Source organism: Seriola lalandi, unplaced genomic scaffold (genome assembly GCF_002814215.2).
Source record: "Seriola lalandi dorsalis isolate HSWRI2012SDOR001 ecotype SW California unplaced genomic scaffold, Sedor1 jcf7180002054188, whole genome shotgun sequence".
NCBI classification, from domain to species: Eukaryota; Metazoa; Chordata; class Actinopteri; order Carangiformes; family Carangidae; genus Seriola; species Seriola lalandi.
In genome coordinates, this window is record NW_019524741.1 from 884,697 (window position 1) to 912,405 (window position 27,709).

Sequence of the window (27,709 nt, forward strand, 5' to 3'; positions counted from 1 at the left end):
ATCCACAGATGTTTATTTCACTAGAGAGGAATGTAAAGGTCTATCAAGTTCTCAGACAGACGTCAGTTCAACTATGTAGTCTGGATGCCATGCCAAACAATTCTTACAGAGTTTGTCAGGATTTTACTTTAAGGAAAGAACTTTTTTTTTTGACAGGATGGAGTGATATAATGGTAGAGGTAGGGTTACAAAAATCCCCAAAATATGAAACCCAAGTTAACACCCGTGATCTGTGAGTTAGAATTTTTGCACCAGAATCTGCTGATGATTTTCCTTAGAATAACACTCAGTAACATTCACAAATCACAGCGAGATAACAACCATCCATTTCCTAGGACAGCCACTCCCTCCTTCATGATCAGTACTTTCCTCCTCTCTCCTGCAGAGAGGAGATAAATGCGTGACAGAAAGTGATGCTGATATTGGCAGTTCTTCACTTGGAAACATCTGGCACTACCTAAGTGAGACATTTGTGGTTTCCTTTGGTTATTTCCTGCATATTATAATTTCAGATCCAGAATAATTTCAACAAGCTTCTTTGACTGGTCACAGTGGAATACCCTGTTCACAGACCTGAGACAGCAAATAATCAGAAAGAAGAGAAACAACAAGAGAATATTTCAGGACTGCATTCAATAGGAAGTTATCTTCTTACAACACTTTTCATCTTTATCTTCTGGCATGTCTAACAAGGAATGATTTTCCTGTTTTAGTCGTGGATATTTTAATCTTTCTCTTGTCCTTCTTTTAATGCATACTTTTTCTTTACTGACTGCAACATACCTCTTTGTGTCTCGCACTTCCTCTATCATCCTCCTCTCCCAGCTGTTATAGCTGTACAGTGCATCCCACCTGTTTGTGCTTTCAGGTCACTTCACTCAGACTGCAGAGGTTTGTCACTCAGTGAGCCACAAAGCTGCATGTTCCTGCGGAAAATAAATAAATAATCCCACGCTCAGACACTTGCCAATCACTAACACACTCAACAACATAAATAAACAACATTCAGCCAGCGGGGGGGAAAAAAAAGGAAAGTGAGTGTCTACCTCACTGGTTGTATGTTTTTGCTGCAGTTGCAGTCTAATGAGCCTACGTGTTTACTGTTTACCTTTGACAGTATAGCTTTGTGAATTTCGAAATGTGTGTATTTGGAAAATTCATTTAATTAGGCTGTGGGTTTATTGTTTAGACTGAGTGACTGTGATGTTGTTTACCTCCAATTTAGTGAAGGAAATACAGTCTGGTTTGGGTCACTGTGTCTGTGTGCGTGTGTGTGTGTGTGTGTGTGTGTGTGTGTGTGTGTGTGTGTGTGTGTGTGTGTTAAAGGAAGAGCGAACACTCAACGGGTTGGCTACACAGAAAATGATTTTTCACGCCTGAGATGAACCAATGTTTGTTTAAAAGTTACAAAACTACTGAGATGTAACAAAGGTTTTACGGGAAGTTAGAGGAGGAAAATAAGCAAAGATGAAGTGATGTGTAACTGGGCACCGCAGCACATTCACAGCAGTGGTTGAGAAGGTTCTTAAATCTTTTTACCGTGACTGATGAAAACTAGCGATGGCCTTTATAAAAAATTGTATCTCTCCAGTGAACTTTCACACAAGGCAAAGGACATGAGTGGTGGTCAGCAGAGCACCTGTAAATTCATGTTGTACAGTCCTCTATCTTACCAGCTGCATGCTGCAGAGAGGCAGTTAAGAGTCGGATCTATAAGTTACAAAGTGACGCCCACGATGTGAAAAACAGCCATGTGATATATGCAGTACTGCTGATGTCATCCCAACACAGCCATAATCTGGAAGTATGTTGACAACTGTTTGAATGTTGGCCATATAGTTTTATTGTGTTTGCTGTCATCCATCATTTCACGGTACATTAGCGTTTTACTGTTACCTCTCTGGGAATCATGGAAAAAGAACCTAAGTTAGACTCTATGTGAGTGTGTGTGTGTATGTGTTAAGTGTCTTTAGACAATGAAGCAGACAGCATGGATATTTTTAGGTGTATGATTACAACTAATGATCCATGTTACCACTGGAAAGCAATCAGCTACTAAGGAAATAAACAACCAAGTAGAGAAGATGCACCTCAACATACTGTATATTAGAATTTTTGGGGGATACTCAGAAGTCCCTCCATGCTTGTTGACATGTCTCGTTGAGATCTAATTAATAGTCCTTATCCCTAATCATCGATAAGTAACAATAATTGATAATTAGCTGGGCCCCAGCTGTTTTAGAGCACTACTAGCCTGGTGGCAGCTCAAGTAATCAAGATTAGTTAATCAGTTCAAGTCTGTTGGCAGTAAAGCTTGGAGGCCTGTGTGTGTGTGTGTGTGCGCGCATGTGTGTGTGTGTGTGTGTGCATGTGCGTGCGTGTGTGTGTGTGCGTACGCGTGTGTGTGTGTGTGTGTGTGTGTGTGTGTGCGCACGTGCGCATGTGTGTGTGTGTGTGCGCGTACTTGTCTCAAGCAGAGTAGGAGCTCCTTGGGTGACCAGGCCTGGCTGACTGCCCTCTCGCTGGAGATCTACACGATTACTGTTAGAAATTACTCACAGATTGCACTGCATTCACTACGCATGTGTGACTGCGCACAAGCCCCTCTCCCACACGAACACCATAAGCATGTAAGAAAAGCTGTTTCCTTCTCTAAACAACCGGGGACCGCAAACCTACTAATGGAACATTAATGCCCGAGTTTATAAGAATCTCTGCATTTCATCTGACTGGAGACCATAACTTAACCTTCGGTGTTTTACCAACTGCCAACTGCTGTCTCAAAACATTAAGAAGAGACAGTGAATGTGGAGCATACACTATGAAGTGATATATTAACCACTTACACATCCCAAGCACATAATGTACCAGTGAAAGTGTTTTCAATTTGTTAAAAGTTAATCCCTTTGAATGAGTGAATATTTTGAATCCTTGAAGAGAAATTTCTGCTCCTCTCTGACTTCAGGTAACATATGCTTGCCCCTCCAATGTCTATGATCTTCTCCTGTTTACATTGTGGCAATAACACTACAACTTTGGAGAGGGATTGTCAGCACTATCCAAGATGGAAAAAAAAACACTACCTGCTGATCTCCCATTTCTACAGCTTCCCACCTCATCCAGAGTGAACGGTTGATCCTCCTAAATGGAGGATCAACTGGATAACAACATTGTAGAAATGACTGGGGATTAGGGGCCTATTCTTTGGTTTGCTTTATCATGTCTTCCATTGGCAAATCCTCTCAGTTCACTAACACCCCATATATCAGGGGATAGGGATAGGAAAAGAAAACATAAAACAAGCTACCATTGTGTAAGGCGTTTACATGGGGAAAAACACAATTAGCATATGTGTGTGTGCGTGTGCATGTGTTTGTGTGTGTTTCTATATGTTGTTCACACCAACACGTATGCATTCATACAATTTTCTATCTATGCACAGGCTGAAAATTCACTTGAAAATGAAATCACATTTTGCAACACTGAACACTAAAGTGAAACCAAACCATGATCAGAGTTGTTACTATTGCTCAACCACAGTTTTCACTTTGTTATATGACTCGTTCCCTTAATGCTTAGCAGGCATTTGCTTGGGACAAATGTCATTACAAGGAAGCTGAACAACCGAGGATTGACAATTTCACCCCTCACTCAGGCGTCGGTGAACTGCTTTTGCCCCTAATTGGACGAATGGACCACTTGCTGGGCTGTCGTTGGTCTTTCCTCCTGATTTTTAAATAACTTGGCAGCTGTTCTGGGAACATTGCCAAAATTCTCTTGAACTATCCACAAAAAACTGTTTCTCAATTAAGCAGCAACAAAAAGTAGACAATGTTCTGGTGGTAGCGACGTACATAGCTGTCAGTATCACTCTTTTTTTTTCGATACTATGACGACGAGTTGGCAAGGTCAGAAATGTTCGAATCCTACAAAGAGGGGCCACACATAGTTGCTTAACAACATTTGAGGATTGTCGGGTGCCGCCGTGGCTGAGGGCTTAAGATGCAGCCTGTGAACTGCAATGTCCCAAGATTAAATAGAACAGCAGACCTTTTTGGCCTATCTCTCTCCCTTATTTCCTGTCATCTCTAAACTAAAATGGCAAAAAAACAAAAAACAAACAAACAACATTTTGGCTTTTAGAGAAACAGCAAATACTCATAATGTATTTTAGTAATTGTTTAACAGTTTCTGGAACATATTCACATGCCCCTCGGGCCATACCAGATGAAAATGATCAACGTTGTGCTTTTGTTTGTTTGGAGATTTGGTTTTTCTACAAATAATAAAAGTACAAGAGCACGCACAATGTTTAACACAACTCTCAAGAGAATGGGCAGGGATGGAATGGACATTGGACAGTGTTCAGTCTTTTACAGAATTTATGTCATCAGTACTGCTCATCACTCTTGCTCTGTTGTGTGTGTGTGTGTGTGTGTGTGTGTGTGTGTGTGTGTGTGTGTGTGTGAGGGAGTGGTTCTGAGGAAGTGCACACCCTGACAATCTCCCAGCAGGGAGGGAGGACACGGTTTTAACCTGTTAACCTATAACCTAATCCTCTTAGGTAACTGGGACCCAGTCAAATCTGCTAGGATACACACCCACAGCTGGAGAAGGAATAGGTTAATTGCCACCACTGTGCAATAACAAGGCCATCCAATCTTGTATTATGAGTGAGACACACTGCAACTGTCTTTTCTGGGTCCAACATCGCATCTCTCATCTTGAATGAATGTGACCTCTGTGTGTACTTGGCTCCGACCCTTCCACAACTTTTTCTAAAAGAAAAAAAAAAAGAATTTGAACTGACTCGTGTCTGTGTGTAAATGTAGGAGAGAGCCAAGGAGATCCATGTTTACTTCAGAATCATCCAGGGGGATTGAACCCGCACACTCCTGTCTAGTAGACACGCGGCAAAGGCATCCCATCCTGCAGGGTCTGCTGCATGAACCCAAATACAGCTGTTGGTTCTTTCATCTCACCAGCACTTAAGGGAAACCCAGAGGAGCAAACACCCGGTTCAGAAAGATGATGAGTATGGAAATCCACCGGACATCCATGCCCACATATCCAAAAAAATAAACAATTACAGGATTATCCCAAAAGCATGACACACATTTTCATGATCACATCCATATGAGTAACTCCCATTTAATAGAACTGGTTGGTTCTCCACCCAGTATTAAAATTTTCTTATTCTTTGTCTGTGGTCAATCTGAGCTCGTTGTATCTCATGATCCGCCATATTTTGGTGCCACATTCTGATTAGGCATGCTTAAAGCTTTATAAGCTGTAATTAATGGCTTTAATGATGTTCAATCAGTCATTTACTGATGCTTTTTAAGTTATCAGACATTAATTAGAACAACTTTTCGGTTGCCACTTCTTTTATAATAGCTCCCAGAATCCACTTTTAAAGAACTTTGACATTTTTCTTTTTTTTTATTTTACAGCGCCAGACTCGAAGGATTATTTCAAAAATACTTTATTTATGCTTTCTGTACTCCATGATACTATAATATTCTACAATAGATCCATCTGCGTCTGCTCTTTTAAGAGCATCAAAGACATGAGGACGTGAAGTTACCATTAAAGGCTCAACTCAGTCCTGGCTGGCAGCGATACAGATGCTGAGGGCCACACCCCTCCAGGAGCGGCAAAGTAACTGGGAGTTTACCGTCTGTCTTTCCCGGGGCGAACGGCCACAGTTACCAGCCATTCAACACACACACACACACACACACACACACACACACACACACACACAAGCAGTGCAGTGCACCAAGAGTTCAAGAGCGCTGGTGTGCGTTTAACAACATTTAAGGGGAGTGGAAATATCTGGGGGAAGCATTGAGTTTATCCATCCACTTTTCTTTTGGTCGGGACGTCGCTGTGCACGTGTCATACTTTTAACTGCGTTTCTTTGTGCGTCGGGCAACTTTCAGTGAGACGTGGGCATGTGTTGCATGTGAGAGCAGACGAAGTTGAGTGCGCAGGTAAGATGGAAACAATCGATAATGATGATATGAACGCGTAATTTATTCAAACCTGAGAACTCTGTCGCTTAAATGCTCGTTTAAATGAAACTGTTCCATGATTTTCATGTCGTCCTCGTGATATGAGTTACTATTAAAGTATAAGCAATTTGATTGTTTAAAGGACCAGTACAGGTTTTCGTTTCATGTTGTTTAACTTTATGATACAATGTTTCTGACACAACAGAGTTTGTAGATCTTATATTTTAGATTTCTTTCAAAATTTACACACTTTCCTTTTCTGTTAACGTGTTTGTGTATTTTAACATATATTTTCGACAACTTCTCCATCTTCATCCTTCATCCCTTCAAAATCAGGGTTATCCAAAATGTCAACTTATAAGAAATTCAGAAAACAGCTTTGTTTGAAGCAAAAACCTTTTCAGGATAATACAATGGCTTTCGAAAAGACTGTTAGATGTAGGACAGTTTTAACAACCTGTAAGGTGCATGTAATCCTTTAATCACCATTCTTGGTAATAACTGCTGTTCACTGGAGAGCAGTGATGTGTTTCTTAATGGTGCGAGCAGTCCTGTGTAGAAAGGATTGCAGTAGTGTAGAGGCTCATTAATGTGAAAATTTATGTATTTTAATTTATTTAGCCTGTTCATTTGAAGCAGTTGGCTTCTCTGCCTCAAATGAATGAATCAGTATTTTATTTTTCACCACTGAGAGATCTGTGGAGGTCCAGATATATGTTAGGAGTTGGTGGAGTGACAGGAGTTTGGTGCAGTGTTTGATGAGTGTTGGGACAGTGTCTGAGGAGGGAGTGAGTGTGGAGGCTCCAAATACCCTCAAATTGAATGTGACTAGTTGCACTTAAGCAGAATATTCGCGTTGCGGATCTACAGTACATTAAACATGTTGTAGTGAATATACTTGCTTTACTTATGAAGCTAGTTGACTGTGTGTATGCCCTACGGTGTTTCTGTGGTTTATTGTGCAGCAGGAGAGGAATTAAAAACAAGAGGGACAGTCATGTAGTTATTTAGTCGTCTTTCTCCTACCTGTGTATCTTACAGTCTCCAGGAGCCGCTCTCCACTCACTGCGCTTCTTAAGGTTTATCTAACTCCCTACAAGGAGCTTTGGGTCGAGCGGGTTGTTGTGAGAGAGGCAAAGAAAGTGTGGAGGGAAGGAAGAGAGCGGGAGACATCGCAGTTGTGTGGGTATTGATTTCTCTGGCAGTGTTTCAGGTTTTTTCGATCAGCGTGACTCAGGTAAATAAATGATTTCTGCTTCGGGCCACAGAGAGACAACTCAGAAAATCCGCTCTGATTTTCTCCTTTAGACACTGTCCGTTTGTTACGTCAGTGGGATGGTGTCTGCCAGGCATACTAAATACAGACCGCTGTATACAGGCAGCTACAGGTTTACTCAGCTGGGGATGAGCCAGGCTGCTGAAATCACTGCCTGGAGATGTGCGCCTGTGAGCTCTGGGGACTTTGAGGGGACTTTTGTTAGGTGACACACACTTTGTGGCTGAAACTGCATCCTAATCTTGTCTTTGTGAGAGCTGGTGTGATTGGGGAAGTAGATTTGATAATAAGTTATTACCTGAGACTGATTGAAGAGTTTTTGTCAGGGTGTGCTATATCAATCAATTCAAACCCATGCTGTGTTAACCCTGAGCCTCCTGTGTGCTCGTGTTCTGCCTAGTGTGCAGGGAGTGATCCATCATTACCCTAAAAAATCACAGCATCAATATTCAGCTGTGTTTTGAATGGCCTACAGCACCATTCCTGCGCTCCGTGACAGCGTCATGCAGTTCACGCCTAGGCTTTTTCCTGGACGGTGATGAAAACTCAAAAGTGAAAGAGTGCTTTCTCAAAACTCAACAGGTTTTGGGTGGAAAGTGTTATTAAAACATACTTGTAGCCATGCTGCACACTGGTGTAGCCTTATATGGTCATGTTTCCAGAATTCTTCAGTGGAGACAGACAAAAGCAACTAGGGCACCTTCGCTGCGGTGGTGATCTTAGTATGTTTAGAGAGTCTACAGCGGCTAGGTGTCAATGACTTGCGGACAGACAGCCTGGCTGGGTTGGCGTGCCCTGCAGCTCTGTGGCCTCTGTGTTTCCCGTGTCTGTAATGAACTGTATTGAGGCTGGTCTGGAGATAACCGCATAACAAAAGCCTCTCCAGGGTTGAGAAAAAAAAAACAAACAAAAAAAAAACCCAATAGATTTATGCCCCACATTTGCAGAGGACAGTAATGCTCTTGAGAGGAGTTGTTGCATAGCATACAAGGGTGTACCCTCGTATCCTCAGGCCATTGGGAGACAAGTGAGAGCACTTAGAGCTGTCAGTCACTGTTTTCATGCCCTATTGCTTCCATCTGCCTACTTCAGTATGGTATTAGCTTACACACACCGATATGTTCGTACATGCAGACACTCATACACATTTGAATTGCATGCCTGGGTCAGGCCCCGTTCAGCACGTGTAGAGTTACTTGGTTTGTTGTCCCTTATCAACAAACCAATCAGCATTGTTTATGTATGTGGCGTCGTCTTGGTTACGTGGTTTGCTCTCTGTTGTGAATAGGCGCTCGACTTTGTTTCCACCTCATCTTTTTTCCATTTCCATCTTCTCTATACAGATGAGTTAAAGCACAGATCCAGTATCACTTCCCACCCCCACCCCCACCCTTCCATTCACCTTTGGTGTGACGGCAGACCTGAGCTGGCACCGTTTCAGTTGCATGTGGTTTAGCTGAGGAGCTGTGGGCCCTGTCTTCTATTCTACATAGATCAGAGGATTAAACTGCAACATTAAGCATAAAGCGGGTCTGTAACAAAGGCAGCGTGAGCACTATTATCTGGCTGTGGTGTATTTGGTTACCATACCAGCAGTTGCACAGAGTATTCTCTTACTAGGTTTTTCAGATAACAGCTTGGGGAGGGACAAATTGTGGACAGATAGGACCTCAGGGTTGGAATTTTATCCATCTCCTTTGGTTTTTCCCTGAAGACACACTCTTCACTTCCAAAACGGAAGGAATTCCTCTGGAATGTCCTCTTGTCCGGGCATTACCATACCATCCATTTCATGCCTAGAGGTTTCAAGCAAAGTGGGATTTTCATGTCTAATGCAGTGTTGTGAATGTGTTTATATAATTCAAAACAGGGCTCTGAAAAATCCTCACATAAACTCTTTTGCTAGGTCAGTGGAGTTAACTGTCAGGACTCCGCAGTGTGAGAGGGACATTATAAAATCCGGCAGCTTGTGGAGATCTGATTTATTGGATTTATTAGAAGGTAAACGACTGCAGGAAATACAGACTTTCCTAATGGCAAGGGATCAAATGATCCCTCTTCTAGTCCATGGAGAGGTATCAGGTATCCTTACCTAACATGTGCTGTGCTATTCATTCATTCATTATTTAGGACTAATTTACTGCAGCATTTTCAACTTCAAAGCCCATCTCTGTCTCAATCATCATGTTTGGATGATTGAATTTTGTGTGTGTAAGGGGATATTTTGGCAATTTATTTTGCATTCATTTTTTGGAGTGATATGTAATTTCCCAGGAGATGAGCATGCTGTGCTGATAGATACGGTGTTTCACTCAGATAAGGTGCGGTAATGTTTGTGGTTGAAATCTAAAATGAAACACAGCTTCCTGCCTTGGTGTTTACTTTATGACTTGAGTAAACAAATTACAGAAAAATGAGCAAGGGATACTGTAAAAGTTGCCAAAAAGCTTCAGTATAATAGTATGTAGGTTGAGGGTTTTGATCTCGGTCCAGAATAATCTTTCATTGCCGCAAGGATGATTTGTTTCATATTTACAGCATACAGTAAAACACAGTGAGATCTGCACCAAGTGTGTGTATTGACACTGTTAACGCAAAATAGTTTAGACAATCGTGAGAAGATGTTGGGCCATTCAGATCAACATTATTACTTTTTATTAGCAGCATCTGCGCCTAGAGCTGACAGTGCTATTTTACTGTGTCTAAAATCATTTATCTTGTTATAGAAAGTGAAACAACGTATCCTTCTCCTAAAATATATAGTATATTACAGTGCCAAGACATAAAGAGTAAGAGTGGTGCTTGTCTGTATTTGGACAGTGTTGTGTTTCCGTCTTTACTGCCATCTATGACTGGAGTTATAGCTAGCAGAACAACATTAAAATTTAATGCTCCTTGTGTGTGCTTTATAGTTTGTGATTAGTGAAAACACAAACAGTGTGGCCTGGTGGCAGTACGGTATTTTCCCTACGAGACATGAACTCACACAGACTCACAGGGGAGTTACATGCTTGCTTAAATGCAATGCCATGCAAAAAAATAAATAAAAAAGATGATTGACCGGTGCCAAGAAAAACAAGTGATGTCTTGAGAGCTAGAAACAATTACCTATGTTGTTATGCCAGGTCAGTGACTGTGGTCAGGGAATAAAGACAAATAGCTGCGCTAATGCACTCTGTCCTGTGGAGATGGAGGGGTTTGATAATAGTGTACTCTACAGAGCACCTGGGTGTTGCTAAATGCCTCATTGAGGGTGGTCTCAGTGTGAGAATACCCCTGGCTGGAGCACTTCTCCACCATCTGCTCCCTCCTCATGACCGCTGACAGCTTCTACCGGGAATATTTAATAATTTAATTTCAGCTACTTTAAATTTAAACATCTAACATCCAAATGTCTTGATCTTGGGCCATTGCTGATTGATTGTTTAATGGCACATACAGGCCTACTCTGTATTTCTTTGATGCTGAGCCCAAACCGGACAAGCCACTTTATTTGAAGAGGTGACATTTGTAAGATCCTATATGTTGGGCACCAGCAGCACTGTACTGGCTGCAGGCTTTAAATCTGTCACCATCGCCATCAGGATTGTTTCCCATCACCCCCTGCACCGTGTGCCGGCCATGATGCCAAAGACAACAGGGACTTTAGCTGCCAGGAAACAGGGGTGTTAGCTTAACCCACATGGCACAAGCTGTGTGTTTCTCCTCCTCACCTCTCTCTCTCGCTCTGCCTCATTCTTTTTCTCTATCTCTCTTTCCATCTCCATTATTCACTCGCTTTCTGCAGTATTGAATGACTGGCAGATCCTGTTGTCATCCTTTTTCTCAACAGATGGGGAGTTTTTAATGCTTCTCCTCCAGCACTTGAGCTCTCTCTTTTGTTTGGGGGTCATTCTTGTAGAGGGGTGCCGCACACAGGCCCGTACTGCTGATAGATGGTGGTACTCAAGCGGTGAAGAGAGATACATTACTTGAACGCTATTCACTTGGGTGAAATCGTGTCACTGCTCCCCTGAAGATACTGTTGGGAGGACGGGCCCCAAAACCAGCACTTTTACCGTCGCTCACAGAGTGTGCAAAGACAGCACAGAGTGAAACCTCCTCACTGTCTCCCTCTCTCCGCTGATTGCCCATCCATCACACACAGCTCTCTATCTGTATTTCTAACCCTGAAGGTGTGAAGGTACCTCAATTTGTCATCTTAAATAAACAGCAGTCTGTTTATCAGGGTGTAATCCTCCCCAGTTTAAAGCCACGGGGGGCTTGGATGGGTGCCACACTGCCTTGACTCTCTAAAAGTTCAAAACAGCGGATGACAAAACTGGACAGGAAAAATAAATGAAGTGAAATGATAAATGAAATGAAATACTTTTACAGCTTGTATCTGTCTGCCAACATGGCATTGTACGTTTTATCACACAATGCAGATCTGTGTGCGTAGGCGTGAATGAATAGGAATGTCACCTTATATAATTTCCTAGGTGCTGCATAGACAGTATTTTTGCAGTGACTGTGTCTTCTCTTGTCTATGTGTCCAAATCTTCCAGCTGGAAGCATCATGCTTGGCTTCAGCCTTTAAGACATAAGCGTGTTTGCCACAGCAGATCTATTCATTTAGGCTGACATTGTTTATGTTGTCACGAGTGGATGCTTGTTATCTGAGATGGGTGTGGAAGCAAATGAGTGAGGGAGATGTAGCAATAAGGTCTGAGGGGAGGAGGCATTCTTTTGATGCATTCTTTGATTTTGTCATCGATGGTCTGGTTAATTAGTAGCTAGATGGCTGTGGAGTGTGGACGGTGCAGGAATGCAGGCCAAGTACCGGTAACATCAAACATAGAACAAGACTAATGTCTATGTAATTGTGCTGATTTACACATGATCCCGAATAAATCAGGAACATTTCATTCAGGAAGTTATCCGAGTTCAGATTCATAGATACATATAAATGATTAGGTCCAGGTTCTTTGGCATAATATCTTGTTTTGAAAGGTTTCAAGTATCTTGAAAACATTGAATATAATCCTTGATTCAAAGTTATACAGATACTAACACTCTCTTAATAGAAAGTGACACTAAAGAAAAGAAAACCCTCCCTGCCAACTTATATTGTTAGTTTAATGCCCTACAACTCACACTGTAAGTTATAGGGTATTGAAAATCAATGAAAAGATTAACATCTACACATTAACTGTTCAATCCCAGTTGGATGTTTGTCAGGTCAAAATAACTGATTGAAACGTTGTCACGTCTCCAGTGATGAAAAGTTCCTAGTTCCTGACTGAACATAACCAAAAACAAAAAAAAAAAGATACATTTTCTGCAATGTTCCTGCTTTGCTCTACGTTCAATTACTGCAGATCACTCTAGCTCTCCTTGCTTATTAGCGACAGAAAGGCCAGTGAATGTTCCCATGACTGCTTGCTCATACAGCGCACTTTTCACAGTGTCTGACCTAATGTCTATGCTACAGGCCTCTTTAATTCACTGTGAAGTCCCTGATAGGACATGGCCCATTTTTTTTACAGGACATAAAGGAGGAGCTGACAGGGTCATCAGCCAATGCTAAAACCATTGGCAAGTATCATTTAGGTGAAGAATTAAATGAGTTATCCGTCTGAAAAGGAGATGGAGGAGAGAGGGAAACTGAAAGATAGCAGAATGTGACTGTTTTGTTCCCCTGACCTTTGTTTTGGGCAAACAGATTTAAGGGTGACACAAAAGGAAATCCAGTGACAGGCAACAGCTGATGTAGGACGGGTAAAGAGAGGGGACATGCCTGGAGGGCTCCATGGTGAAACGTGTGTACATATCCTGTGTGAAGTTTTAGATGAGACTGCACACACACACACGCACACACACACACACACACACACTTATGATTGCTCCTCCCTAGCTTGACTCTCTACACTGGTCTCCCTCCAGGGTTGCTGAAAAGGACAGAGTGAAAACGGAACAAGACCACTCCACACACCATGAAGAAAGAGCGCTCTGATGATCAGAGTATAAATGAAGTTGGGGCTCTGTTCAGCATGTCTGGCAGTAATTATGACGGCAAAGGGAAGAGGATTAAGGTACTATCCCATCCTGGGCTCCCATTAGTGGGATTGATGTTTTTGGCCACCCTCCCTTTTGGAGCAAGCATCAAACAGAGTGTCCCCAGGGTCAAACTCAGCCACAGAGGTAAGAACTGAAATATTGTTGATTTGTCTTTTAATGTTATTGTAATTACCTATTTACATTTACTTTGAAACTTGGATACTATTTTCCTTTTTATCTTTTTGAGAGCAAAATAAAGTTTTGGTAATTTGAGGTAATTTTGCATATTTTTTTATCTCAGTGTGCACGCACCTAGCTGGAGTTATAGCAGTAAACAAGGCAATTGACTCTGCTGATTCACACATGGCTCCCTTGTGTTTTTGCCTTTTTTATCCATTTTTTTTTCTATTAGCATTTCACCCATTCAGTGTGCATCTTCTAAGACCTTCTTTAGCTTTGTCTATTTCTCTAGGTAGCAATTTGTCCTCACTTCTCTTGTGACACAACCAAGAAGAAAAGTGAAAAGAGATATTAGCACTGTTAAAGTAGAATGAGGGATTTAAGATCTACTTACTGATCCATTAGCCCACTTCATAATTCCCTGTTTGTCACTTTTTATGAGCACGAGAATGTTTTCTGGCCACTTTTTGTGAAACACGAACACGATCTCTTAATCCCCTCGTCGACATAAATCCTTATTACATTAACCTGAAGTCAGGTTTATATTTTAAAAAATTCAAGACGGCGATGACAAAATGGCAAATGCCTGTTATAAATAAAATACACTCTTGTATTCGAAGTCTAAGTCACATACAGAACATACATTTCATTTCGATGCCCCTGGTCCATGGGAGACGGTCACTGGACCTGCTGTGTGTATATTAGCCAGTCTCGGCAATGCGCGCCGTGTCCATGTGTTTAGATTTGCGTCTGTTTGCTTTGTGCCACCAAGGGAAAGCTAAATTATTGCTCCCCTTAAAACCCATTCTAAACTCCAGAGCAAATGTTACTTCAAAGTCTCCATCCCTCATGCTATGTATCCGCTGCACACAACCACACAAATGAACTTCAGTCTTGCTCCATAAAATTGAATCCCCACTGTGACCTAAAAGTAAACTCAATCTGACTTCAACCTTCAAAATCTCTCTTCTGGTCAAAGGCTTCCAAAACCAGTATGGCTGGAAATAGACACACATGTATGGCCTGAGTGTCCAACATAAATATGTGTAAGTATCTGCAGGAATAATGATTGCTAGGGACAGTGTTTACTCAGCAGTTAGGGTAGTATTTAGCTCCACAGTTTGTTTTATTTCATGTTTGTTCCAAACCAACCAGATATAAGATATTGATAAAATAGAACAGGTCATTATTTCAGATATGATTGCGTTTTATTGGGTCTAGATGTTTGAGGCAAGTATTTTTTTCATATTCTGTCAGAATGTGTTTCTTGGCTTTGCTTCACCGCGTGGACTGTGAGCACGGCTGACTAAACTGTTCATTCAAGAGAAAGGCCGTCTGACTACAGTATGCAGTGGTTTCCTTTGGACCTCAGGGTATCAACAGTAGAACAATGTCCATGTTTGGCTCTTTCTGTCAGGGAAGACTTAAGCGAAGAAGAATCCATCAAAAGCTAAATCACCTCCAACCCAGTGCACACATCATGCACACAACTTGTCATCATCTCATCAGTGCACACGGCTCAAAAGCAACACCAGCCAGCAGTAATCACTCTTCAAACATCGCATCACCCTCCTGTGAAAGCGCAGCTTCAATGAGCGAAGGGTGAAACGATCAAAGTGAAATCATCTCTGAGTGGGTGAACACCTCCAAACAACTGCCTTCTAGTCTAAACCTGTGACCCTAACTCTGAAATCATCCCGAGTTTAAGTTTCATCCAGAGCCACAACATAGACAGTGGGGCCTTCTGCCAAATGAAAACATTAACTCATCTGCCCATGATTTAGATATCTGTAATATGATGTGTATTCAGATTGTTGCTTTTGTTCCTAATGTGTGAGCAACAGGATGCTAACTGTAGCATGATACTATGCTACAGTTTATTAGTCATATACAGCGTTTTTTTTAGGACATTTTGTTACATTTTTCTAAAAAGTTGTTAATAAAAGTTGTTTTAATTTCTGTGAATTAAATCTGGCTGTTCTTGTGCTCATGTTTAATAGCTTACTTCTTACTTCTTGACCTAACATTTGAGCCTGGCTGTGTCGTTGCTCCGTGTATCCTGAAACCATGGACATCCTGCACTGCATATTAATGGCACTATGAGGCAGTGATCATGCAGCATGAACACAGCGGCCTCATTTCAGCTTTAGCTTTAATGCAGCGATAATGATCAGTAGGTTTCTTCTAATGATTATTGTGCCTAAATGATGTGACTCTTTTTCCGAGCACATATGGCAGATTCATATGCAGAATCATTACAGCAACATATCTTTCCCAGTTCGTGCTCTCATTTCAGTGAGTCAGACAAAAGGCAACAATGAGGTTGATAAAGCAAGGCCTTACTTATCCTGAGGTGAGTTAGGTGGTCTACACTTGTACAATATCAGGCGTTATAGTATTATAGAGCTTAAGTCTAGTTTATCAGAAGAGCTTAAACCTGTTGGCAGCGAGCCAGCTTGGTGATGTCTTACTTAAACCACAGGCAGAGGAGGAATTGATCATGAGCTTTTGAGGCCTCTCTTCTTTGGGGAAAGGTGTGGAGCACTACGCTAAGCAGGGACAGCTAAGCAGGCTGTTTCAATGGGCTCATAGTGCTGTGTGTTTACAGAACAGATTAGCGTTAGCCAAGGGCTAGCAGGCCTAATCTCTCTGTGAGGTTTAGTCTGCTGCTGTGGACATGATGTATGTGTGTGTGTGTGTAGGGGTGAAAGATATGAGCATGTGGGGGATGCTGTGTGTGTGAGCTAGTGTATAGGAGGAGGTATTAAGCAGGATTGTGTGGTGTGGAGGGGTCCTAGAAGTTCAAATATTGGAGGTTGGTAACCTCTTCAGTCCTTCACACCAAGAGGGTAATCACAATGTCAATCCTTTCAGAGTGACTCCCACAGGACTCCCCCACGTTCAGCCAGTGTTTATTCAAGGCATGTTGCTATACTGGTGCAATGAAAAGAACCTGGTGATAGAAGAGATTTCCTCAGATCAAGGAGATCAAGGACACAGTACTGCACTGAGAATGTAGTCAGTTTTCAGCTCCCAGAAAACTCTTTATAATGAACTTTGGAAGATGGGAGTCCAAAGACCAGCCGATACTAATTGAAACACAGCCTATATCTAGTATATTCCACCTCTTTATATACAGTATTACCATTATGAATCATATCGACCTCTACAGCGAACCATACCATGATGTAATGTGTGAGCAACAGGTATTACACCTGCTCTCATCGTGATCTTATCTCATGTAGCCTTATGCCACAGCCACAGCTCATGTTTATGAAGATGTTCAGTCATCTGTAAATCAGGCTTAGTCAGGAAAGCATGGTAGAGGGACAGGTCTTTTTTAGAAAAAATAAACCCCCATCTTCTTGTCACCAGCTGGTTTTAAACTGAGACGTATCTTCGTGATTAATGAACTAGCTATGAAAATACCCTGATAGAGGAATGCACAACTGAAATAATGTGTTACTGAAGTCTTTGCTACTGTATCTCCTCTCTGTCAGTGTGTGTAGCTAAGGTGTTGATCCACAGAGGATTAGGCAGCTTCAAATCAAGCCAAGACACGTTTTTTTTTTTTTTTTTTACCCAGAAGACGGAACCCAGTGCTTGTCTTTGGGATTTGGGGGGCAGAGAATAAGTTAAGCTTGACAGCGTAATCCTGCTGAAATATTTTTTCAGTGCACTGTAATTCAATGTTAGATGGTGCATTTTTCACATTTCAGCAATGTGCATACACTGTAATGCGGGGATTTATTAATCTCTTTGTCTCTATGTGTGTCTGTCTCTCTCTCTCTCTCTCTCTCTCTCTCTCTCTCTCTCTCTCTCTCTCTCTCTGGGCCAGAACTGCTGCAAGCTGGCAGTGTATCTCTGTTTTTGGGCCCCTCTGAGGGCCTCCACTCCCACTCGCTGCTGTTGGATGAGGAGAGAGGCCGTCTTCTGTTGGGAGCGAGGGATCACGTCTACCTGCTTGACCCCGACAATCTGGTCACAGCCGCCAGAAAGGTACAAGAGCACAGAACAGGAATGTGCAAATTACATAGAGAAGGATATAGAACCATCCAAAACGAGTGCAACAAATAAACAGCAGCGTTTGGTTTTGCTTCTCAGGCCATTTGCTACACTTGAGAGGTTGTTTAGGTACACCTTGAAGTGTTTACAGCAGTCTTAGGAGTCCCCACATCCTTTGACGGAGGGATAGTGCTGGAAGAAATTCAAGTTAGAACAGGAGATTGAGTATCTACTCCAGACACAGTAACTGACTCAATCCCCAGACATGCAAAATCCTGCTTGCAGTCGCTTGAGACACAACCTTTTTTATTTGCAGTGAACAGCTTATTATTATGGAGACAGTCGTTTAGCTTCAGCTCATGATACTTATTCCTGTCCTGCCATTAAGTGGGGATGATGTAAAGTATTATTTTTCCATTAACGTGTTGCTAATCTGGAATGCTCTCAGCCGTGTTTAAGAGAAGAGCTCACCTTTCAGTCAGCAGCAGTCTGAAACTGTCTGTCTGGTGAGGTCAGGGTCATGATGTTGGAGGGGACACACACACACACACACACACACACACACAGACACAGGCACACACGCACGCACAGACACCACAGACACATCTGCACACACAAAGTATATACACGTTTACGGAGGACACACACACTCACTCTCACGCTGACGCTCACGCTTACACATTTACACAAACACACAAATGCATTTGGACGGATGCCATATGTTAAAGATGTGAGTGCGTGTTTATGCAGCTGAGGTTGATGACAAGTGGGACGACAGTGTGTTTATTTGATCCTTATCTAGTTGTTTTAACTCTTAGTCGTGCTCTCAGAGTGTTGCCTTTTTGTTGCCTCTCTGGTCATTGATACTGATGGGAGATAGGAGACCAGAAGTCTCTGAGCCTTTTGGGACCAGCCCTTGACAGTGAATATGATCTAAAGTTACAAACTTGGCGGTTATCAGTAAATAAATTGGCGTACCTGGGAAAGGACCCCGGGGCACTAAAACACGGCAAAAATATTTTGCCTTCCAGTTGTTTCTACCTTGATTTTCAGGCGATAGCTGCAATGTTGTAAACTTCATCACGGTCTTTAAATATCCCCATATGCTGTGGTAAAACTAGGCCACTGATCATGTCGTATGCTGGGTTTAAAAAAAAACAGTGTCAGCCCTTACACAGGCCATACACACTCAAAACATCACACTGGTTTTCTGTGTGAATTCCTCAGCGGCGTGCAATGATTTGGAATCATGAGGTGTTTTAATATTTGTGCTGGTGTGTTTGCATGCGTATCAAGGCTCTGTCGAACCATGAGTAAGGTTGGCGATAGCGCTCCTTGGTAGGCTTTAGACGAGGTAACACGCTAAGCACATAAGCCTGTTATAACACATGTGTGAACATGGTGGGGTGCATTGAAGGGACCATGGATGTTACATGTCTCTCGTACCAGCACCCGGAGGTGTTAATGATTGTGTGAAATCTGTTGTTCATTAACTCCAAAATGCGGAGAGGCGAGGGCCATGAGCTTACTTTTACTTACTTATAGGTACCCCTTAAAGTGATCCATAAAACCTTTTATTCTGCTCTAAAATGTACAAATGGCCAATGTAGAAATGCTAACACAGGAGTATTACTCTCCACTTAGATCTTATGAGGAGTCTAGCTACTGCACTCTGAACATGATATATTGTTAATTTTATACAGAGCAATGTGATAGTCTGGTAGAGACATAAAGAAAGAATAAATTATATTTTCCAAATACTGTGTAGATTTAAAAAGCTCCAACATTAAAATCTTGAACTATAGTAGCACATAAATGGAAAATAAATGTATGAGGACTGGTTTGAGATCCAAGGTTAAAGGCTCACTTGTTGGCTGCATTATGAGATGTGAAATATTTTTTGGTTTTTATTTTCCTGTTATCAGATTTACTGGCCTGCTCCCCGGGACAGAGTTGAAATGTGCAAACTGGCGGGCAAAAACGCAAACGTAAGTGCACAAAAATCTGTTCACTGCTGTGTGTTGTAATGTAAAGCATACCTGTCGAATAAGGCGTTGCAGTTCATCCCTGCTCCTTTTCTCTCCCTGCTTGTTGCAGTTGGAGTGTGCTAACTTTGTCAGGGTGCTCCACAACTACAACCGAACACACGTCTACGCCTGCGGCACAGGAGCCTTCCACCCCAACTGCGCATTCATTGAAATTACCGGCCGCAGAGAGGTAAACTACATATACGTGTGTGAATCTCAGCAAGAGATTAATTTTGGCGAGTTCAATGTTCGGATTTAAATTTTTGAAAATGGAATGCTATCTTCCCTTTGGTCTCTCAGGATGGCGTGTTCCAGCTGCTGTCTGGTACGGTGGAGTCTGGCAGGTTGAAATGTCCTTTTGATCCGTTGCAGCCGTTCACCTCAGTGCTCACAGGTAAGCTGAACCATCACACAACACTTTAGCAGTCCTCTCTCTGCCTTATCTCTCGTGCGCCAGAGTTTCACTGCTACACAGCACTATATCCCCGGGAATAAACGATGCTTGTCGACATGTCTCTGCTCGGTCGTTTGAGGAAATTTGTGTTCATGTATCTCATGTATCTGTTTTCCCAGCACTTTTCTCCAAATTATGTTGGTGAAGAAAGAGGCAAGCAGACATTTCTCAGGCAGCAAAAAAGTTACTTGGCAAGAAGTTGTAAACACCGTGTGTTTGTGAGCTTTATCTCTTTCATATGTTTGTTTCTCGAAATCTTTCTCAGTCTGTGTTTTACGATGGGTTCACTGAGGTAAGCTAGAGAAATGGTACAAGTGAAAATAATAATGTAAACTGTTATATCTGTCTTCTGATGATGTCCTTTACGGTGCACATATTGGATGGATTGTTCAAAATATAAAACTGAGAAGCGATTGTGATTTAATCTTTAATATGCAATAATGTAGTGAATATTTTGATGTCATAACTGATCGACCCGTCTCTGTAATTGGTCCAGATCAGTACCTGTACGCCGGCACATCTTCAGACTTCCTGGGCAAAGACACAACGTTCACACGCTCCCTTGGCCCTCCACCTGACCAGCACTACATCCGCACAGACATCTCTGAAGACTACTGGATCAATGGTACACACATGCTTGCACATATCCACATTAACACGCCGATTGCACTCAAAACTTGTTATTGCTTTTTCTCCAAACTTCCAGCCTCTCTACTGACACAAAGAGCCTCTCTGTGCCCTCAGGATGGTTATTGGCATTCCAGCGTAGAGGAAACAGCACACTTATTCATTTAGCTGGAATTTTTATATGACCACACCTACAGGGGAATTTATAGTGTGCCACAAAGTTCACGGTCTTAGTCATTCAACTGCACAGCCACGCATGCACACACACACACACACACACGGGCATGCACAGTCATCACTGAGGAGGGAGTCTTCTCTCTCTGTATACGTTTCCAGTCCCAAGTGTTTTACAGCAACTGATGGGTTGTCGTGTATCAAGAGTTGTCACCGGGATTTAAATCCTTACACATGGTCTCCACATTTCACAACCACACAGTGAAGAGATGTTTGGAGTAATTACGTCTCTCTCTCTCTCTCTCTCTCTCTCTCTCTCCCTCTCTCTCTCTCAGTGTGTGCACTGTATACAGCCTGTGTTGGCGCCGGGCATGCAAGAGAGACAGAGAGACAGAGAGAGACAGACACAGAGAGAGAGAGAGAGAGAGAGCATAATTTTTTGCAGTGTTTCTGTTCGTGTGAGCCTGTGGAACATCTTTCCACTGCTGCAGGACTAACAATGACCTTCTGTCGAGTGTGTTAGCAGTCATACATTAAACCGTTCCAGAGAGGGAATCACCCTCCGGTGGTTGGCTCGACTTCTAGGGGCTGAGCTAATTGTTGATGTAATGTCACTGCAACACTTAGGCCATTGGATTAGTTTCCCCTGAATCAGGACACTGATGTCAACATGCTGCTTTCTCCTTCCCCTCCACTACTATTTCCTAAATCATGTGCAGTTTTCCATGTCCTGTGCAAAATCACAAACTATTAATTGCTAATAATTCTTGGCATTGATTTTTCTGTTTAGTTGCACACACTCAGTCCAGAAAACTTTGATGAACAGTGAAACTTACTTCTGCATCCCTGCATTTCAGAGGCAAATATTCTTCTATTTACTACATTTACTTGGCAGCTATGGATATGAATGCTTTTCCTTTTAAGATTTTAAATACAAATATATGATTATCTTATAAAATATGATACTTTGTCATATATAAGATTTCAGCGTGTTACATGAAAGCTGTCTCTCAAAGCAACCCACAGAGAATTATCACCGGACTCTGCAGCCCCCCTTTTTGCTCTGCGGAGAATTTTAGCAAATATTAGTCTCATATTCAATGCTAATGTTGCTGTGTGTCTGCACGATGAGTAAATGTGCAGCTGTTCAACTTATGAAGGTGATAATATTTCAGTGTTTTACAGCTTGCTCAGCTTTCCCTCCATGTGGCCAAAGAATCAGTTCTGCTTTAAATAATGTTTTGAATGCTGGACTTTTAGTTGTATATTATGGTAGTGCTATGTTTAATTTAAGGATCTGGATAGTCTTTAAATCACTAAGGACTTGTGATGAGGGTCGATGTTTGAGCCTGGGTGTTCCAGCTAGCGGATGATCTCTATGCCACACTGCTGCTGAAAATCATAGAAAAGTAAACAAAACTGCTTTTAAAGTAACCTAAATATTCTGGCTATTACTTTATTATTCCATGTAGCAAACTGTACAACAAGTTGAAGATATATGTGCAGCCCAGGCTTTAGTTTAGTAAATAGAAATGGTAATAAATCCGCTTTCTCAGTAGAAATAGAGCAAGATTGTAAATAAACACATGCTAAGTGTAGTGTTAATGTCACTTAGAGGCTGCAGAGCATGGCAAAGCCATTACCTGACACATTTTAACACTCTACCTGTCTCTCACTGTTTTCTTGTCTGTGTCTCCAGAGGCCAGGTTTATATCTGCTCATCCCATCGCTGACACCTACAACCCAGATGATGATAAGATATACTTTTTCTTCCGGGAGGTATCGTGGGAAGGCAACGACAAGAGCATCCTGTCCCGAGTGGCTCGTGTGTGCAAGGTGAGATATTACACACAACTGAGGTGAGGAAAGTGGGAGGTATTCAGGGGCGAGGAGGGGAGGGGGTGAGGATATGACCGGCGGGTGGAAAGGTAGGGCAGAGAGAGGCGGATGGAAGACCAGGATGCTGGATATGGATGTTAAGACTCAGTTGGTAATGAGAGAAACAATGCTTTGAAGATTTGGGTTTTGGTAGCACAAGTATAGAAACTAAGAGTGCAAGGCCTCTTACAGTGTGTGGAGTCATAACTCCTACAGTGCTCTGATTGGATAAGGATCTTTGTGTCAGCCATTACAGGAGTGTTTTATGTCCCCCAGGAGGAGGCCTTACTGATAAATCCTTCTTTTGTAGTCATCTGAAAGAGTCACAGGGTGCTGCTGTCAGGGGCAGTAAATCATGTTTTTAACCCCTTTGTGCTCTGCTGTACAGATTGCCCCGGAGATCGATGCTGTTGAAATATCTTTGCTCCATCTCATTGTCGTCATTCTCTTGCCAAAAGATTTGCATGTACTGTATTCTTATTAAAAGGGTGATAAAGATTTATTTTGTAGCAGTCTCATAAATAGAGTTTGGCTTTGGGGAGATTTAATTTGCATGATAGTGCTTGCACATGTAGCACTGTTACATTACAGATTGCTTTGTCCAATGCACCTTACACTGGGAGCATTCAGCCTCTACTGGAACAGCAGCTCGAACTCATATAGCCAAACTTGAACTGGCAATACAATCTTCCTCTCTGTTCAGCTGTTGGATGCTGCAGGCCATTTGACAAGCATATCATGTTTCAGTGCCCATTAAATTCTATTTGACAGCATGTCAAAACAACTGTAAGCTTGGACGGGCACTGCACAGCTGATTGAGGACAGAAGCAGGATAGATATCATGATTGGGACCCTTTAGCGTACTACAGGGTGTACCATTAGTCACTAAAAATGGGACTAGTCCACACAGCAGTTTGCTATGTGTATTCGAAGGTCTATTGCTACATTCTTAGAGAAAAGCTTTCAGCGTGTTTATGACTTGGGAGTAAGCTGTAAGGCAGACTGGAAGGAGATTCCTCTGGATTACAGCCCTCTCTTTTTCCCTCTCTCTTGGGTATCCCTCTCTTTCGGTCTTTGTATTTGTCCTTCTCTTTCATTATCTGTAAGTGTGTGTTTTTTTCCCCCCTGCATGTAAAAGCAACGAGGGCACTTCACTTCAGTCCTCTTTGAAGATTATCACCATTGTGAAACATCCTCATTAAGTGCTTACATTTTTTTCTGGTCTCTTAAACACAAGTGTGTTTTTGTGTGTGTTGAACCACAGCGGTCTTTTCTATACCACTTAGTGCGCAGAGCAAATTTAATGGAGAGGTTCTCTTAAGTTTTCTATGAATTACAAAGAGGTGCACTTCAACGCTCTTATCATAGCTCAATCAAAGGTGGCTTACTTAAAACAGCAGTTCATATGCTAAGATAAAACCTGCATTATTAATCAGCAGCCTCACTTCTCTCCCAACGTGCTGCACTTACATTTGTTTCTCTTCTTCCTTTTATGTTTTCTTCTCTCTTTTCAATTACTCCTGACTGTCATTACACTAACAAGAAGGTCTCCTTTGTGCCGGTAAAATAAGCAGATCCATACAAGCTGCATGTGGCTCACCTGTTTATTTTCCTAATTAGAGCAGGAAATCGGAGTCAGGCTGCGATTCACTGTGTTGTCTCTGCGTGCAAGTCTGTTGGATAGATTACAGTCAGATTGTGGTTAATTACAAAGTGTATATTTTTAATCGTGGTCGTGTTTTGGCCATGTTGGACAGCTGCACTATGCTGACTGTGGTTTTGTGACTGTGTATGTGGTTGTGTTTCAGAATGATGTGGGTGGGCTGAGGAGTTTGACCAATAAATGGACCACCTTCCTCAAAGCCAGACTTGTGTGTTCTGTCCCTGGACCGGACGGAGTGGACACACACTTTGATGAGCTCCGTAAGTGACTGAGGAAATAAAAATTAGAAGTGTAGGCCAACAAACTGGGTTTTATCCTGTAGATACTATGTTCAGAGTGCATATTAGAAAAAGTACCAGCAGTGGAGTTTTTCAGTGGCCATGATGATGGACTGAAGTGGCTGCTCCCTGTAAATGAAAATACAGATCGAGATGCACCGAAATCTTTTCTGTGCAGATAAAGACAATTAAAACGAATATTGTGTGTGTGTGTGTCCCCTCTATCTTCCAGAGGACATCTTTCTGCTCCCGACCAGAGATGATAAAAACCCTGTAGTGTATGCCGTCTTCACCACCTCCAGGTAGGCTCAGTGTACATCACGTCATTATCGTCACTACCTGTGGTCTCTCCATCTCTTTTGCATCGCTAATTACAGTCTCTTGTTTCCACTGTCTTCTCAGCTCCATTTTCCGTGGCTCAGCAGTGTGTGTGTACAGCATGGCGGACATCAGGGCCGTGTTTAACGGACCTTACGCTCACAAGGAGGGGCCCGACCACCGATGGGTAGAATATGAAGGGAGGATACCGTATCCACGTCCCGGGACGGTGCGTTGCTGACTGTGGAGCAAAGAGACAAATAGAAATCTCATAGTTGATCACTCCTACCTACAGAACTAAAATCCTCAACTGTCTTGCTAATTACGAAATAATAAACATGGGCTAATTAGATTCAAGGGTGAAATGTTCAACATGCTGTAGGGTATGCATCCACACATCTGCGCTTGACATGTTAATCAGATTCTCCTTTCACTTAGTTAAAAAGGGTTAATCGTGGTGTTGTGTGTGTGTGTGTGTGTGTGTGTGTGTGTGTGTGTGTGTGTGTGTGTGTGTGGGGAGTGGGGGGGTGGGGTGGGAGGTGCTGTATACACAGAAAGGTAGCAGGAGTGTCACAGATGTTCCAGATGTGCTTTGCCTCTTGCAGTTTTTTCATTCATCCACCAGAGGGAGACATGTACCTGGAAATTAGTGTAGAGTGCGTGACAGTTCTTGCTGAAAAGGAAAATTTTGTGTCAGATTAACCTATTTTTATTTATTTTTTTCTGCCCTTCAGTGTCCCAGCAAGACATATGATCCAAGGATCAAGACCACCAAAGACTTTCCAGACGAGGTCGTCAGTTTCATCCGATTCCACCCTCTGATGTATCGCTCTGTCTACCCTCTGACCGGCCGGCCTGTGTTCACACGTGTCCGTGTGGACTACACCTTGACTCAGATTGTGGTAGACAGGGTTTTAGCAGAGGATGGACAATATGAGGTCATGTTCCTGGGAACAGGTGAGACACACTCACACACAGATGCACACACACACACACACACACACACACACACACACACACACACACACACACACACACAGATGCACTCACTTCTATCTCTTGCAGTTCTATACCTGACCAGCAGAGGACAGTAGATCACTATGAGCTGTCCTCAGCCTTAAACAGATTTTACTGATGCTCTCATGGTCTTGACTTTGGAGAAATGAACAAATGTAAGGTTCCTCTTGGATCCAATAACCTGTCTCCGGTCTCAGCACTGACTCTCTTGTACATTCTAAAATGTCTTATATTACAAACTAAAGTCAAAAAATCTTTCAGTGTCAAACTTTTGTTAGTGTCTTAGAGAGGGATGTGAGTGTACGGACTACAAGTATTCATCTTCAGTGGATATGTAAACACTATTTATATCTGACCGCTTCACATTATTCACCTTCCTGCCCGACTCTCTGTCACAGACGCTGGCTCAGTTCTGAAGGTGGTGAGCATCACTCAAGAGAACTGGTCAACAGAGGAAGTGGTGCTTGAAGAACTTCAAGTTTTCCAGGTTTTGTGAACAACACAGCCACACGCACAAATCCACAATTTATTTCCTGTGATGGCTGCTTTTTGATACGCGGCGCTAGCTGCTCGTCACTTGTCCTCAGTGGGACAGTTGACTCATCAAACAGTGAAATATTCATCATGCCTTTGATGTACAAACTTTGCAACACTGATGGATTTTTCTGAGCTATTAATCAACAACAACTCATCTGTCATTTTTGCTCACACACTGACGTATGTTTACTGAGGTGTTAAAGCTAAAGCTTGTTTAACTTTTTTTGCAGGTTCCCACTGCCATCCTCAGTATGGAGCTGTCTTCTAAACAGGTTCGGCCTCATTCTCATCCTCTTTCTTTCAGTGCTCTGTACTATTTCCGCAGAGATCTTCTCTGCTCTCTGCCTTTATTCGTGTCACATGCATTCATTGGTGTGCACATGCTTGATACAAGACATACTGTTTTTAATCTCCAAATCATTCATGTATCCCATCTTCCACTCTCTCCTTAGCCTTCCCTATTTATTTCTAGGTCTCTCTCCCCCTTCTGCCTCATTATCTAAGGGTCAGGGGTGTCAATACACACTTCAACCCCAATCACAGCTTCCATTAATCTCCAGCGGTGTTTGAGCTGTGTGTGTGTGTGTGTGTGTGTGTGTGTGTGTGTGTGTCTGTATGTGCATGCTAGCAAGTGTTTTCATTAGTGGTTTGGAAGTTCTCTTTAACTTCAGACGAGTCAGAGCAGATTCTTTTTCATATTTTTAAAAATTTGCTTGTTGAGAAATCCTCAGATGTCTGTGCGTTGTTCCAAGTTTCTGTTGATGTTTTAAATGAGTCTTACTGTTGGAAGGCTTTGAGCCCCAGTTCTCTGGGAATACCAAGGACATTTTCCTGAATGAAGAATACATGTACAAGGGGGAAAACAAACTAAATGTCACTAGAAAAATCTTAATTTTGCATCAGCACAAACCTGTTGTCACAAGCCAAAAATGTTGTATCCTTTTCGCCTGTAACATACTTTACCTCCGCTAACGAAGAGTGTGGTGTGTTTTTCACTGCAGCAACAGCTCTACGTGGGTTCAAGCGAGGGGCTAGCACAGGTTTCCCTGAGCAGATGTCACCTGTATGGCCAAGTCTGTGCTGAATGCTGTCTGGCACGAGACCCCTACTGCGCCTGGGATGGACACACATGCTCACGATACGTCCCTGCATCTAAGAGGTGCTGTGTTTATGTAACACTACTTTTATTAAAGTAATAGAGTATAAAATCCATAATACT

General features: G+C 42.3%; 1 protein-coding gene across 2 annotated transcripts in view; it reads left to right on the forward strand.

Moving 5' to 3' along the window:
• The first annotated feature begins 5,728 nt into the window (after window positions 1–5,728).
• sema3d (sema domain, immunoglobulin domain (Ig), short basic domain, secreted, (semaphorin) 3D) overlaps window positions 5,729–27,709 on the forward strand; it is a 30,375-nt gene continuing 8,394 nt past the window's right edge. Inside the window, exons 1-15 of one of the 2 annotated variants that reach the window (XM_023403982.2) lie at window positions 5,729–5,996; window positions 13,219–13,476; window positions 17,351–17,511; window positions 19,443–19,505; window positions 19,615–19,734; window positions 19,845–19,938; window positions 20,495–20,623; window positions 22,499–22,635; window positions 24,486–24,600; window positions 24,851–24,920; window positions 25,021–25,165; window positions 25,671–25,893; window positions 26,352–26,440; window positions 26,721–26,762; window positions 27,492–27,649. In XM_023403982.2, the coding sequence (XP_023259750.1) occupies window positions 13,269–13,476; window positions 17,351–17,511; window positions 19,443–19,505; window positions 19,615–19,734; window positions 19,845–19,938; window positions 20,495–20,623; window positions 22,499–22,635; window positions 24,486–24,600; window positions 24,851–24,920; window positions 25,021–25,165; window positions 25,671–25,893; window positions 26,352–26,440; window positions 26,721–26,762; window positions 27,492–27,649 (1,754 nt within the window). In that variant the 5' untranslated portion in view covers window positions 5,729–5,996; window positions 13,219–13,268. Of the gene's footprint in view, window positions 5,997–13,073; window positions 13,095–13,218; window positions 13,477–17,350; window positions 17,512–19,442; window positions 19,506–19,614; window positions 19,735–19,844; window positions 19,939–20,494; window positions 20,624–22,498; window positions 22,636–24,485; window positions 24,601–24,850; window positions 24,921–25,020; window positions 25,166–25,670; window positions 25,894–26,351; window positions 26,441–26,720; window positions 26,763–27,491; window positions 27,650–27,709 lie in introns of those variants that run through there. The other variant, XM_023403983.2, reaches the window with a different exon arrangement.